Raw genomic sequence first — 14,828 nt, forward strand, 5'->3', positions numbered from 1 at the left:
GAGAGACAAGAAACAGCAAGAAAACAATAAATTTGCAACAATAATGTGCAACAATTTAAAGCTGTTGCTGTTGACGCTGCAGCTGCTTCAGCTTCAGTTGTTGCTGCTGCTGCTGCGTCGCAAACAACGCGCAGATTTATTTAATTGCTGGCAACACACACACACATACACCACACGTACATAACTGTGCAAATATTAATGCAAAATGCTGCCTAAGTCACCGTCACCGTCGCTGTCGCTGTCAACGTCGCTGTCGGCGTCTTTTTTGCGGTTGTCGCCGGCGTCGCGATCTTGGAATTTATTTAATTAAATCTACGCCCCGTTGGCTGCCACTGTCGCCGAGACTCTGATCTGCCAAATACGCATAAATTGCGTAGTTTATGCATTCGTTTTTTTGTTTTTGCTTTTGCTTTGCGCTTTTGCATTTGTGTTTGCGCCTGCGGCCATTACGCATACGCCGCGTATGCTGTCGCTTATTGCGGTTGATTGCCCGAAAAAAAATGCAAAACGAAAAACGAAATGAAACGAAATAAAATGACTTAAACAACTGGCCAAGAAATGATGTCTTATGACAATATGCTTGGCGCTTATAAACGTTTACGATTCGCTGTGTATCTTGATGTTTGGACTTGCTGCCGATGCAGTTGTTGCAGCTGTTGAATGCCTCAATTCAATTGCCATAAAAATGCGGCTCAAGTGAGCATTGAAACCGGCAAATTGAACAGGATCTAAGCAACTGTTTTCTAGTGCCGTTATGCTAAGCTTTGTTACATGTTCTCTTTTGAAATAGAACAAAAATTGTACAAGAACTTTACGAGCTAAGTAATCTCTTTTTATAACCTAATCAGTTGACTATTCAGTTGAATGAGGTATTATTAATAGTTAAAAATGATTTTCAGAAAGTAGAATTAATGGTATTCTAATTCGACTAATTTAAAAATAAAATAAAAGATGAAATATGTATAGTGATTATTATTTGGCAACTTTCTCCAATGCTTACCTTTTATATCAAGGCAATAATTATATTTTAAAAACATATTTAACAAATTTTATATAATATATTGTAAAGTGACAAAAAAAAAAAAAAATTACGGTATTCTATCCAAATGATATGTAATTAAAATAAAATAAGATTAATATCTTTAGTAATAATTATTAATAATAGCAACGCTCTCCAATGTTTATTATACTTCAGAAATCAGGCCAATAATTAAATTTAATATAATGTGTACAGCTATCATAATTGTATATAATTTATGACATAAATGATAATCTTAAAGTGTTAAGTGGTGATATGTAATTAAAATAAAATATTGCATATCTATAATTAAAATTACTAATTCAAGCTGTGATCTTCAAAGTTTATTTTTGAAGTCATGGTAATAATTTTATTTTAGATTCATTTTTTAATTTCTGTATACTATACAATTTACAAAAAACCGGTAATCTTTAAGTATTTAACATTTTGACAAATACTAAAGTATACCAACGGCTATATTTTACAAATCGATGTACTATATACCTTTTTTAGTATTTTTACTTTTCTGGTATTTTAAAAATATTGTTTTACATGCATTATGTACAGAAATATACCACAGGCTATATTTGGCATAATAGTATATTTTTTGTCAAATATAGCCTTTGGTATATTTTAGTACTTTATACTTTTCTGGCATTTTAAGGTTTAACCTCATATATAGAATATTATATTTAAAATATTACCGTAGAGTACAAAGTATAAGATACTAACGATGCTTCAACAACTATATTAAAGATTCCCTTAAAAAATTACATACTTAAACGCTAATCCGAAGTGTTGAAGACAATTAGTATTGTTTAGAAAAGTACTTTTTATATGGATCCGTGTTTATTAAGTAGAAATTAATTATTGTAGGACTTCCAAGTTTGAATGAGTGTGATGTGTGGAGTTGATATGAATACAGTTGTGAATGCCTGCCATATGAATACACTCAACTCTTGTCAAACTGAGTGGTTTGTGTGTTGTCTTTATGATCGCATTGTGAGTTGGCCGTCATGCAGAGGAGTCCAGTTGCTGACTACCAGCCTGGTTCATAAGTAGCCTGGCCATTGTCAGCCATGATCAGACCAGGCTAACAACAACAGCAACAAGAAACTATAGATTGTAACGTCAAGGGGTAACAAAAGCGCATAGTTAAGCATAATTTAATAGATACGCGGCCAAGTTTTGCAGTCTCTTTATGGTTGACACTATTGTCTAGGCCAAGTTTGTATGTGGCTGTCATAAAGTGATGAATGCATTATTATTATTATTATTGTTATTGTTGTTGCTGTTGGTGCTGCCGCTTGCTTTGCTAGTTGTTGTGTTCGCGTTGTTGTTGCGCATACTTTGTTAGGTCTTTGTTGAAAAGCGTTAATTGAGTGTTGCGAATGTGCAACGGCAATTGAAATTGTTTATGACTTGCAGTTGGTTCGCTTGGTTGTTGTGCGCGGCTCAACAATGTGATGCAATTGCCAGAGACGCGGAGACGTAAGTCTTTTGGCTGTGCTAATGGAATAGCGGCATTAGCCACAAGTAGATACATGTGTATACGATTACACTCCTTTGTGGATTTATGCACTTGGCTAATCAGCGGTGACATCTAAACAGAAATCCTGCACAAAAGGATCTCTGAGCACTCGACAATACTCACTCTGAACTCAACACTAATTAGAGAGACGAGAGACGAGAGCACTCGTGTTAGTTACATGTTTTATTAATAATTCACATTAGGATGCGCGCCACTTGAAGTCTCAACTGGCGCTACTGGGCAGCCACTTGAAGGCGTCTCCCAATGAGAAAATTCAATTCAATTTTCAGTTTTCAATTCTGTGTACAAGTATTTAGTGCATTTTAATTGCCGTAATTAGCGAGAGCGAGAGCGATATGCCTCCGAAAGACATTCAAGTGCATTCTGAAGCGCCGCCGCCGGCTGCCAGTTGCAAGTTGCCAGTTGCAAGATGCTCCAAAGATGGCTGCCTCCGAAAAGGCGGAAGCAATTGCTGTGGCAGCCATAAAGATTGCCTATAAATTAACACCAAACCGATTAATGAAAAGTACAATACACATGTTCTTCTTCTTCTTGTTCTTCTTCTTTGAATCAGTTGTAATATTGGCACATTAAAAACAATTAAGCTGCCTTTGACTTTTGATGGACAGTTGCTGATGCGATCCAGGTTTCCATTTGTATTGTTTACGAGACGGAAATTTAAATGCTGACTAAGTAGCATTTGAATTCAGCAATAAAACTAATTGTTAACAGTTTGTTGGCTTAATTAATTCATTGAATACAGTTGTTCAGGCACTTAACTAACTGCTTCTACTGGATCTTGGCAATCAATTATATTCTAGGCAGATAAACTAATCGCTTGAGATGTTCGACGTGTTTATTTAGTTTAAAGCTTGACTTTAATGTATGTAAAACTTTGGTTAAATAATTAGTTTACAACCGGATGGAAGTTACAAAAAAACAGCTTGAGCTATTTAACAAGCTGCTGGCTGATTTAATGAGGGGAAAAGTAATAATAAAATAAACTTTAGCTGCACTTGACGACAGCAAATTGTAAAGCATTAAAACAAGAATTTTTTGCATTTGCTTTGAATTCATATATAAATAAGAATTAAATCGAATTGTATCAATCATCTCGAACATTTTATAAACTTAATTTTAGCTTTAGTTAATAGATTTTTTAAAAGAAGAATTCATGCATATATATTTAAATAGGAATTAAATCACATTTTATATAGACTTTACTTTAACATTAGTTTAAAGAATTCCCACTGCCCATGAAAGCAATTTATTCACACTTGCATTGCCAAATAAAAACAGAAGAAAAAAAAACTAAAATAAAATTGAATGTCATGTCAACTCGTAGACATGTCAGTAAAATGATAAACACCAGAATAACAAAAAAAACCCAAAAATAAAAACGTCGAAAAGCCGAACCCAAGTTAAGTGCCACTTGGGGTAACCCTTATGCAGTTTTTTTTTTGGGTTTATTTTATTTTTTGGCTAGTTGGCCCCTCTGGCATTTACGTTTAACACTTTAATTGTGATTACAAGCTGCAATCAAACAGCGAACAAAGAGAGAGTGTTGTTCGTAGTATTGAAATCGAGTTAAGAATTAAAGAACCTGCCTTTAAAAATATACATATGTATGTATATGTGTAGAAGGCTGATGGACTAACTGACTGACTGACATTGGCACTCGAAGCCGGCGGCAATTTGCTTCCATTTCCACTCGATGGCTGTGACTTTGGCTTATGTTTATGCATGTTTAAGCAGAGGCAACAACACCAGCAACAGCAACAAGAATAATAATAATACTCGTAATAACAACAAGCGCGTCATGTCGCTGGCTTTATTAAATTACTTGTCAAAAAAGTGCACACTCACACACACACACGCGAATCCTGCCAGGTTGAGCTGGCTTTAACTGTCCAGGTCCGACTAACTTAAAGCGGGTTTGGGGCCCGACTTCGACTTCGACTTCGACTCTCGTCTCTTGGCTGCAAGGCGTCGCAAACATGAAACAGCCCGACGACGACGACGATGACGACGCCTGCACATAAGCTCATAAGCATATGGGCATAGGCAGAGCATGAATGTGAATATGAATGAGTGAATGTGAGTGTTGTGAGTCTGGCCAAAAGGGGTATACATGTCGTAAGTATGTGCCGCCTTTCGTTGGCATAACGAGACTTGTCACAACAATTGCGCATGAAAGTCAGCAGAAACAAAAAAACCAGAAATGAACAACAACAACAAAAAAAAATCAATTATTGCGAATGCTACTTTAAGTTATACGCAACACGTATACGCGCCGTTGGCAGCGCTTGACTCCCTCAAATTAGTCAGCCGCCCTGGCACCCGCTCTGCTGGGATTAATTAATCTTGTCAACGACTGCAAGTCATTTACCAACCCAGCAGCAACAACAGCAACAACGACTGCAGCAACAGCAACGACGACGACGACAGTGCATCAAATAGTCAAATTAATTTTCTTCACACTTTAATAAACGATTATACAAACACATACTAGATGCCCTTCGCCTCCCCCATAAATTGCTTCTGCTGCTGCTGTTGCTGTTGCTGTGGGCTGTGATGAAGGTGTTAAATGTTTTGTTGACATTGGCAACAGCAGCAGCAACTACAGCAACAGCAACAACATCTTTTCGCCCATTTTCAGCGTTGACTTTTGATGTGTCGAGCATTTCGGGGAAGCAACATTTTTCACAGCTTCCAGAGATTTTAGCGTGAAGTTTGTCATTGTAGTTGTTCTTCCTGTTGTTGTTGCTTGTTGCTTGTTCTATTGCGGTGGTTGTTTTTGGGGTGTTTTCTTGGTTTGTTTGTTGTTGTTGTTGCTGCTGCGTGTTGCTTGTAAACAACTTGTGCGCTTTTCCAAATCACTGCATTTCTTTTCAATTTTCGGCTTTTGATTACTCGAAATTGTTAGAAATTTGTTATGCTTTTATTAAGGCATTTGTCAGAGATGCAGAGAAGCCAAGTTTCGGATAAATTTTGTAAGAAGGGAGAGACAGGAAAAAGGCTGGTAATAATAATTAAGCGACGTCAAATGTGGTAAATGATGTAGGAGTATTATGTTGATGACCATGATGATTGAGAAGGTGTTTAAGGAAATAGAAAGTAGCTAAAATATACTTTAGAAATGATGCCTTAACTTTGAGAAAGTGAAAGTTAAATTTGCTTCCTTATAAGTATTAGTTTATTTAAGGGAGAATATGTAGTAAATTCATATTTTAATTTCAGAATTTAGCAATTGTAAATATCACCACTTTTTTATTCATTAAATTTCTCATTTGGTTTTCAGAATTCCATAATTTTCTTCTTTAAATTATTAATTGAAATTGAATATCTATCTTATCTTAGTTGTACGTATTGGTTGTTGAAGGAAGAATATACATTTAACTTATATTTGAATTGCAGAATTTCAAATTTCAAATAATACATACATACATCTTATTTAAATTGTCGAGTCGTTTACGTAAAATTTTATACTCTGAGAATAATTAACATATTTGTGAGACTATTTACAAATTAAAAGTATTGCCTTTTATTCTTCATAGGAATCGTCTACCAATGTTGTTTTTTTAAGAATATTAGTTTTTCAAAGTGAAATTTACACGAAACTATTTTTGAATTGCGGAAGTTATGTAAACTATTTTAATTTGAAAACCTATTAACAAATGCTTTGTCGTATGACTATGCATTGAAATATTGAAAGAACTTCTTTAAATGCTATCAATGGCTTTATCTTTAGTGCTCTGCTCTACATTTCTTCCACATTATTCATAAAACTATTCCACATTTAAAGTAAATTATTGCATGTAAGCGAGCTCATCATCATCATCGCCATCAACATCATCGACATTAGCGATTCGTTTTGCCTGCATCAAATGGAGCACATGTCGAGTCCCAAAGCCGAACTAATTGCGGCTGCTTAACATCAAATTTTGCATTACAATGCGCATTCATCTTGCCATCAAATGATTCCCCTCTTTTTGGACATAGCTGCTGATCAGAACTGAAGTGTCGACACCGTTTTACCGGGGACAAACATGAAGTGAGTTCATCAACTTGACGCACCTGCTAGCGCATCGAATGAGCCACCAGAGAGAGAGAGAGAGATTGTGACAGAGAGTGACAGAGAGAGAGAGCGAGAATACAGAGCACACACAAACACACACTTTGTTCAGGGACTGGGACACTTCACTTCCTTTTGGAGCAGACGCTGCCCGCAGCCCGCTGCAACCAGCAGCTCCTTGCTTTGCTGAGTCGAAGCCGTAGCTGTGAATAATTTCCCCATCCGCAACCTTCCTCCGCTCCCGCTCCCGTTCTCTTTGTCAGTCAGTCAGTTGAGTTGAGTTGAGTCGCTGCGCTTGCTCGTTTGTTCGGCATCGTTGCTAATGATTTGAATGCTTTAATTTATGCTGGCTTTTCAACATTTATCATCAAAGGCTCGAGCACTCAGTGGACAGCAGACAGCAGTCAGCTAACTATACACACCTTGCACCGGACATCATAGATCAGGCGTACATAAATATAAAGCGATGCTGTGCCTTCCCACGATTAGTTTTTAATTTTCGCAATCTCTAAAGGCGGTACATACTATCTCACTATCTTTAAAATCAATTACTTTAAATTTAAAGATCGCAGTATTTATAACTAACTGCTTGTATTTAAATATGGAAAGCTGGCTGCATTTTTGTCTTGACGAAGGCAAAGACTATACTTGAGTCTTTCTATGCATATCACGAAATATTTTATTTGTATTGTCAGATTTTTTTAAAATGTTGCTTAATTTAATATTTAAATATATATACATAACTTATATATTTTTCAGAAACTTCAGTCACTATAGTTCTTTATAAAATATAATTATTATAGTATGTCAAGATAAGTGAATGATGAATGTTGAACAAACTACAAAAATCTTGAAATGTTTTAAAATATTTGTACTCTTAATGTTTTGGTTGTTTATACAGTATACTTTTTATATCTATTGCTATGTTTGTAATTTAGATCTTAAATTATCTAACACGTCTTTGTTAACTTTAGTGCAGTATTATAACCTTTATCTCTTCGCAGAATATTTAACTATAATACCTTGTAAATGTCTATTTTATCCTCAGATCAGAAATTTTCGTATTTGCCAATATACAATCATACAAAATCAGTAATTGCAACAAAATGTATCCATTTCCCTTTCGCTGTAAGCTATTAGCTTTGCTCTACCCACAACTACTATATATCTGTGTTTGTATCTTTAACTCTATCTATCCATCTGCATCTGTATCTGCACTCGTATCTATAGCAACATCTACGCTTTTATCCACAGCTCGCGGTACCTGTTTTCTTAGCTCGTCTCATGCATAATGCATGGGGAGGTTAATTGCCCACACACTTGGTTCGGGGAAACTAGTTTCCACACCACACCAAAGGCGCCAAGGCGAAGTGACCCATATAACAATGCGCAGCGATAACGAGCGCCGAGCGTCGAGCGCTAAGCGCCAAAGTCGAAATGCATTTCCCAGACTGTTTTTCCAGCGCAATCTCAAGTCTTGCCAATTGCCACAATTGCTGCAGCAGTTGGCAGTTGGCAGTAGTTGTGTCTGGGGCAGGCTTGGGCTGTCTCTGAACGCATCAATCTCCATGCGTGGCATGGTGTGGCATGCAGTGTGGTGTGGCATGGTCAGTTGCAGTTGCAATTGCATTGCATGGTCGCGGCAGCAGTGCGATTGCTCAATGGCCTGCGGGGTCACAACCAACACACACACACACACTGGCAGCGAGTGCTTTGGGGCATGCAGAAAATGCGTTTTTAAATGGCATTTTATGCGTGGCGCGGGCTTTTGATGTTGCCTCGGACAACACTCGCGCATACTTGCCATTGCCACATGCCGAAAATTCAACGCTGGGCTCCAAAAGTGTTGCGACTCCTTGCTTGGTTGCTGGTGATTAATGTTTGGCATAAACGCGAATGCGTTTTTAAGAACTTTGACAAGGTCCTGACTTGCCTTGGCCGCCCATATGTCTGGCTCTGTCTTGGTCGCTACCTCTCTCTGTCTCTGCTGCGAGTCATTTGTTTGAGCTTCCTCTTTTGTGCTCGTCGCGGCAACAGTTGGTCCTCGCTGGGCCTCCTGGGCCTCCCATATGGTTCAAATGATAAAGTTATTACCCAAATTCTTCCTCTCTACATTTCTGATTCTCATTCGCAAACTCTCTCTCTTTCTCTTTCTCTCTCTCTCTTTCTTTTGCTGTCTTTTTGTGCAACTGTCGATGCTTGATTTTCGCTTGTCTTTATAGTCTTTATATGACCGGCTTGCCGGCTTTGATCTTGACGCTTGCCCCCCTCTTGCCGCCCTTGCTGCTCTCTCTCTCAGCTTCTGTAAGAAAAATGCAACTTGAGCTCAATTAGTGCTCATCAAAAGCGTGCAGGTAACACCTTCAGTGCGTTGCTTTTGCACACCTTTTATACACCTCTATATGTGACTGTGTGTGTGTGTGTGTGTGTGTGTGCATGTATTGGCCTTTTAGCAAGCGTCATTTGTTGCCGCTGATGTTGTTGTTACATTCCTCGAGACGTAGCATGCAATTTTCTTAAAGGGTCTCTCACTCTGAGTTGGACCACCCGAGTGTGTGTGGCAACCAACGAGAGTAAGGGAAACAGCAGGAGAAGGAGAAGCCGGAGGTGCGACGCAGAGTGAAAGCAAAATCGCCTAAAAATCTGAGTGCAACTGGCAATTTTTGCTAGCATTTTGTTTGAATATTTTGTACTTGCATAAAATACTTTAATGGGCAACAATAAATGCAAATGGTTTATGGACAGGCGACACGCAAGCCACACACCATATTTCTATGGCTATTTTACAATAATTTTTAATAAAATATTTTTTTTTTTTTGCATGTGTGTGAGGCGAAACCGTTAATTAGTGAATTTATGTGAGCGCCAGCTTGTCAACTTGTTTTTGGGCCTCCATCCAAAACAAAAAATACAGAAAACTGCTTCAAGGCATTTTGTATTTGCGTTTTTCATGGCAAGCCAGACAGAACACACAAGACACACACACACCCCTTCTCTTTATTATAGCAGCCCCTCCCTCTAGAAGTATCTCTTAGAATGTGACTTTTTGCGCCTCAAGTCATTCGCTTAATTTTTATTGAGTCAATCGCAAACGATTCGCGCTTTATACTTAGTAATTTTTATAGTAGCCGCAACGATTTGTTTTTCAACATGTTATTGTTGTTGTTGTTGCTGTTGTTGTCTTTTGCCGTTTTAATGTCATTAACCAAATTGTTGTTGTTGAAACTTTGCGCTTTGCTATTAATCATTTGAAATGGATTTTTTTCGCTTTTGCTGCTGCTGTTGTTGAGTGTGCTTTTTTTATTGGATTTTCTTTTTGTTTGCTTGATTTATGTTTTTTTTTTTTCTTTTTTGGAAATTTCACAGCGCGTTGATTTCTGCTCGCTTACGAGTATTTATGATTATTCAATGAATGATTGTCTATGTGGTGCCTCGTGACGTGTTTTGCCTTTCCTGGTAACCATTTAAAATGAATGAAATTGCAAACCATGAGGCAAAGTGCGCACTTCACTCGTAATTTGTTTATAATTTGAACTGTGTTCAATTTCAATTGCACAGAATTGCAACGTTATTGAATTGAATCGATTGTTTCAATAAAAATCTGAATGGTTATTAATATTCTTAAGATACATTTGCATATTTTTGTCTTTAATAAATTATTCTAAGTTTCATTTGGCATTCGCTAACTGCTTATTATTTGTTAAATCCATTTTAAGTACACACAATTCCTATAATAAATACAAGTATGACCCATTATCAGGTCTCGAGTTGCGCATTGTTGAAGCCAACTAATAATAAACAGAAATTATAAACCAAATTGCCACTAATATGCCAGATATATATCTGGCTAATGCCACAGTCGATGTCTGCTATATTATATATACGTATGTATACGACATCGAGTAGGGACGTTCGATAATCAGAACACGCCATTTTGAATGTCCCTAGCACATGTATCTAGATACTTGCGTGTATCTGCATCTCATGTCAATAACAATTCTTTGCGCTTACGTGTGCCACTGAAAGCGATTCGCCTGTCGATATATGTTATATATATGTATATAGGAAATAATATACTACAAATATAATAGATAAAGGAGAGGCATGCAAAGCTGATGACGTGACTGAAAATTGCATTCTAACGATGTTGGTTAAAATCCAGTTTACATGGTCGTTAGCTCGGCCACATTTCCATTTCCATTTCCACTAACACCAACCAACACTAACACTAACACTAACACTATAACAGCCATTTCCCTTTCCATTAACTGTTTCATTTCCACTTCCATTTTAGCTATTGTAATTATGCATATTTATGCTACATAGCTTATATGATTTTTTGGCACCCTCTTGAGCTCAACATATTAAGTATACGTCTAGTTGAACTAATTTGTTTTGACTGCTCGTCGCCCGCTGCCCGCTTCCAGCTGCCCGCATGTTTATACTGTTATCTGTCAAATCAACTGTCAACTCAAAGTGCCATCACACAGATCTGCCATTTGTTGTTGTTGCTAATGTTGTTGCAGTTCGTTTGCCGTTCGTTGTTCGTTCGTTGTTTGTTGTTGTTTGTTGTGCGTTTTGTGGTTCACGCTTCGGTGGGCCAAAGTCTTTGGCTGCCATTGCGGCTGCCTTTTGTCAAGTGGGAAAAGTTTTCAGTGCGAGTAATTAAATTGTAATTAGGGCTGCATCCGTTGCCTCCTCAACTCTTCAGTGCTCAGTTGTTCAGCTCTTCGCTTCTTCATTGTTGGCTCTCATTGTGCCGCGCTGTGCGTTCAATAATTTAACTGTCTGTGCCAATTGTCTTGGGCGTTTTATCAAAGCAGCGACAACAACAACGGCAACGACAACGACAACGCAGTTGCAGCCCGTGCCCATGTCCCATCGACAGACAGTTTTTCTCCATTTTCCATTATTAAGTATTATTATACCCTGTAGAAGTACTTATAAATAACTGTACATGCTTGATTGTCTCATAAAGTATCGCAAAGGAAGTCTGCTTTGGCCCTTAGCGTAACTAACAGTTTGTTGGTTAGTTTATATAACAAATCAGCTTGTAGTTTATGCAAAGGAATTATCTAATTAAAAAGACTAGTTTCTTATAAGGAAGCTGCTATTATCATATATCAGTTTTATTAGACGCTTTACTGTTTAAGAAATTCTTTTAAAGTTATAAAGTTATTATTTAGTGCGGTATATGCTGATTATGTTGTTTTATTAAACTGAATTCTTCCGTGATTTAATTAAAGTAAATTTGCACCAATAAAAATTTGAATACATATGTTATCATACAAATTTGAAACTTGATCAAATATTGCTCATAAGTTTCGACTTCTACAATTAAGACTAACATTTATTTTAAGCTTGAATTATTGTTCATACAAACTTTCTGATTTCTTTTAGGTTAAACAAAGAGCTACATATTTTTTAAATTACTATTATTGAGTTGTTAGGTTAACGTCAATTTCAATGATAATTTCATAAATTCAAATAAAAATCTCTTAGTCAACCGAAAATCACTTATAATATGGGACTTATACAATTCTAGATTTTATTTTTAAGTGTAATTTATTACTCATTAAAATTAAGCTATTTGCATTGAATTTTAAAACAAGGATTCTATATTTTTTACAGATAGAAAGAAAAAATATGAATAAAAATCAAAAGTTCGAGAAATTTTCCATCTTAAAAAAATTCTATAACATATTAATTTTAATTATGGATTGTGAGTTTGATTGTGCTTTAAGTCGATCAATTAAACTACAATTCTGTCTGCCAAACTTCCTGTTAGGAAACGAGTTCATAATTCACTTATTTTGTTTATTTATTAAATAACTGTTTTGTGTTTGATTCATATTTCTAATGACTTTATTTATATAACATAGATTGTTCACAGGGCATTTACTAGTCCATCAATTAATTCTCAGCTCTATTTCCCTCTCATTTATTTGACAAACTTGCCGCTCGAAGTTGACGAGCCTTAACGACAGTTTCATTGTTCAAATCGCTACAACTTTTCAGCCATTTTCATTGTAATTATTATGTGTGTGCGCAGAAGAATGAATTCGCTCTCTATCTAGTTTATTGCTGGCTCCCTCAGCAATGAGGGTTATTAAGCTGTAAGTAAGCATGCTGTTGTCACACACATATATATACTTATAGTTCCTGATTGTCTGATAGACTCCTCCTAATTACCAGCAGCCCTTCCAGACGGAAGTGGGCAAAGATCCGACAGAGAAGTTGAGAATGACTGCGGCGTCGAAGGCTTTTGATCAAGTTCTAATTAAGAAAAGAGCAGCAGAAAGTGCAACGTGGTTGCTGCTGCAACCGGATGATGCCTTGGGAAAGAAATCATATTGTGGCGCTTAAATATCCAGCTACAGATCATAATCGTAATCACAATCATCAGCATAATCATATTTGGCTGCCCAGTAGCTGTTGCACAAGCAAACTGATTAGATGGCAATCCAGAGCAGCAGCCAGACAGACAGACAAACGGTCAATCGGACTGTGTGGCAGATGCAACGATTTGTTGCAGTACGTGCTGCGCGTAAATTCAATTTCAGTAGCTGCTCACACGAAATACAATTGCGAGATGAGTTGATGGATTGCTCGACTGGATGGGGAATGGGTCTGAAGCTTAACGAGAAATCAACGCCGCTAAGCAAATTATGCCGAACGATACGCATGCGCCAGAGCCATCACCGAGATCAGCTCGCTGATCAGCGTAGATTGGGAAAGCAGAGGAGGTAAAAATAAAGCAGAAACAGAGAAGCACAGACTGAGAGGCAATCAAAGTGGAGACCGAAACCGTGTCTGGTAATGGCTAAAATTGATTTAGCCACCTCGGGCTGCCTGACCTTACTACTGTTTTTACGCTTTAAGCAGAATCTCATCAAGACGTAATGACAACAATTGATCAATCCAGCGTTGGAGCCACAGTTAATGGTTACGCTGTTGCTGCTGCTGCTGCTTCAGCTTCTGCTTTATGATGATGATGAGCCAGATTGGCCAATATCCAATGAGTTTATATTAAAATGTAATTTACTTGCGGTTGCTTTCTTGCCACTTACCCTGCTCCTCATCAAAGTTTTTGGTGGATAGCTGAAAGAGTGCATCGAGTGGCGTATCTGCTCCCGCTCCCGCTCCCGCAGATGGCTTCTCACTTGACGTCAGCTTGGTTTTATCCTCCTGCTGAGGCGTGCAACAATCGGTGCTGCCATTGCTGCTGCTGGAGCGCTGCGAACAACGCTCCGAGCTGCCATCTTCCGAGGGAATGGGTATTATGGCGGGATCCATGCTCATCTGGCGCAGGAGCTGCGCCTGGAAGTGCTCCTGCAGCTGGCGCTGATAGTCCCAGGCCAGACGCTGCTCATAGCTGTGCAGCAAGGCGGGCGGCAGAAACGGATGCAGTCCGGGATGCAACAGAGGCGCTGCAGTTGCTCCAATTGTGGTCAGAGCTGGCGCCGTTGCCGTCGGCGGCGCCGTTGGTGGCGGCTGTAGGCGGTCATGGGGGGCAGGTGTGGCTGCCTTGCGCTCATCCGCTTGCCCCAAGATGTCGGCTATGGAGAAGCTCTTGATGCGTTCGCCTGCGCCAGCCTGGCTGCACTTTTTCCCGCTCTGAATTGTGGCCGGACTGCGAAGCAAACGCAAGCGTTTGATATTTAGTGGCCTCATGGCCATCGGAGGCGGGCTGGGCGAGCCCACGGAGATCTCGGAGACGGCCGGACTGCTGCAGCTGCGTGAGGCAAGCATGGCCACGGGACTTGGTGTGCGTTGTGGCATCGCCAAAGTATTTTCAAGTTCAATTACCAATGTTCTAAGTTGACTACTTTCAATACTGTTCGCACATTTTTCGACATTCACTGAAATTACGTTTCGTTTGAGTAGCTGACCAAAAACGCGTCGGCAAAAACGCGAGCTGCGGCAACGAGCAGCAACAGCAATAGCGACAACGACAGCGTGTAGCGCTCACAACGTGCAACGTTCAACATTCAACACAACACGAGCATGAGCAAACAACACGTTCGCTCCGTTCTGTGGCTGCTCTCCACAAAAAATGGCTTTGCTGCGCTCTCTCTTTCTCTCTCTCTCTCGCTCTCTTGGCGCTCCCCTTTAACCGGTTTGGAGCGACGCTGCCAAACGAGTTTGATGCTTTGTTCGATGACGTCACAACTGCAGCTGCGCAGTCCACCTTCTAATTGGAA

The 14,828-nt window shown here is 38.6% G+C and overlaps 1 protein-coding gene across 1 annotated transcript in view; it reads right to left on the reverse strand.

Annotated features, from left to right (window-relative positions):
- LOC117575965 (transcription factor LBX2) overlaps positions 1–14,611 on the reverse strand; it is a 28,103-nt gene extending 13,492 nt beyond the window's left edge. Inside the window, exon 1 of the mRNA XM_034260444.2 lies at positions 13,695–14,611. Within this exon, the coding sequence (XP_034116335.1) occupies positions 13,695–14,406 (712 nt within the window). The 5' untranslated portion in view covers positions 14,407–14,611. The remainder of the gene's footprint in view (positions 1–13,694) is intronic.
- Between the last annotated feature and the right edge of the window lie 217 nt (positions 14,612–14,828).

Source organism: Drosophila albomicans, chromosome 2R (assembly GCF_009650485.2).
Source record: "Drosophila albomicans strain 15112-1751.03 chromosome 2R, ASM965048v2, whole genome shotgun sequence".
Taxonomy (NCBI): Eukaryota; Metazoa; Arthropoda; class Insecta; order Diptera; family Drosophilidae; genus Drosophila; species Drosophila albomicans.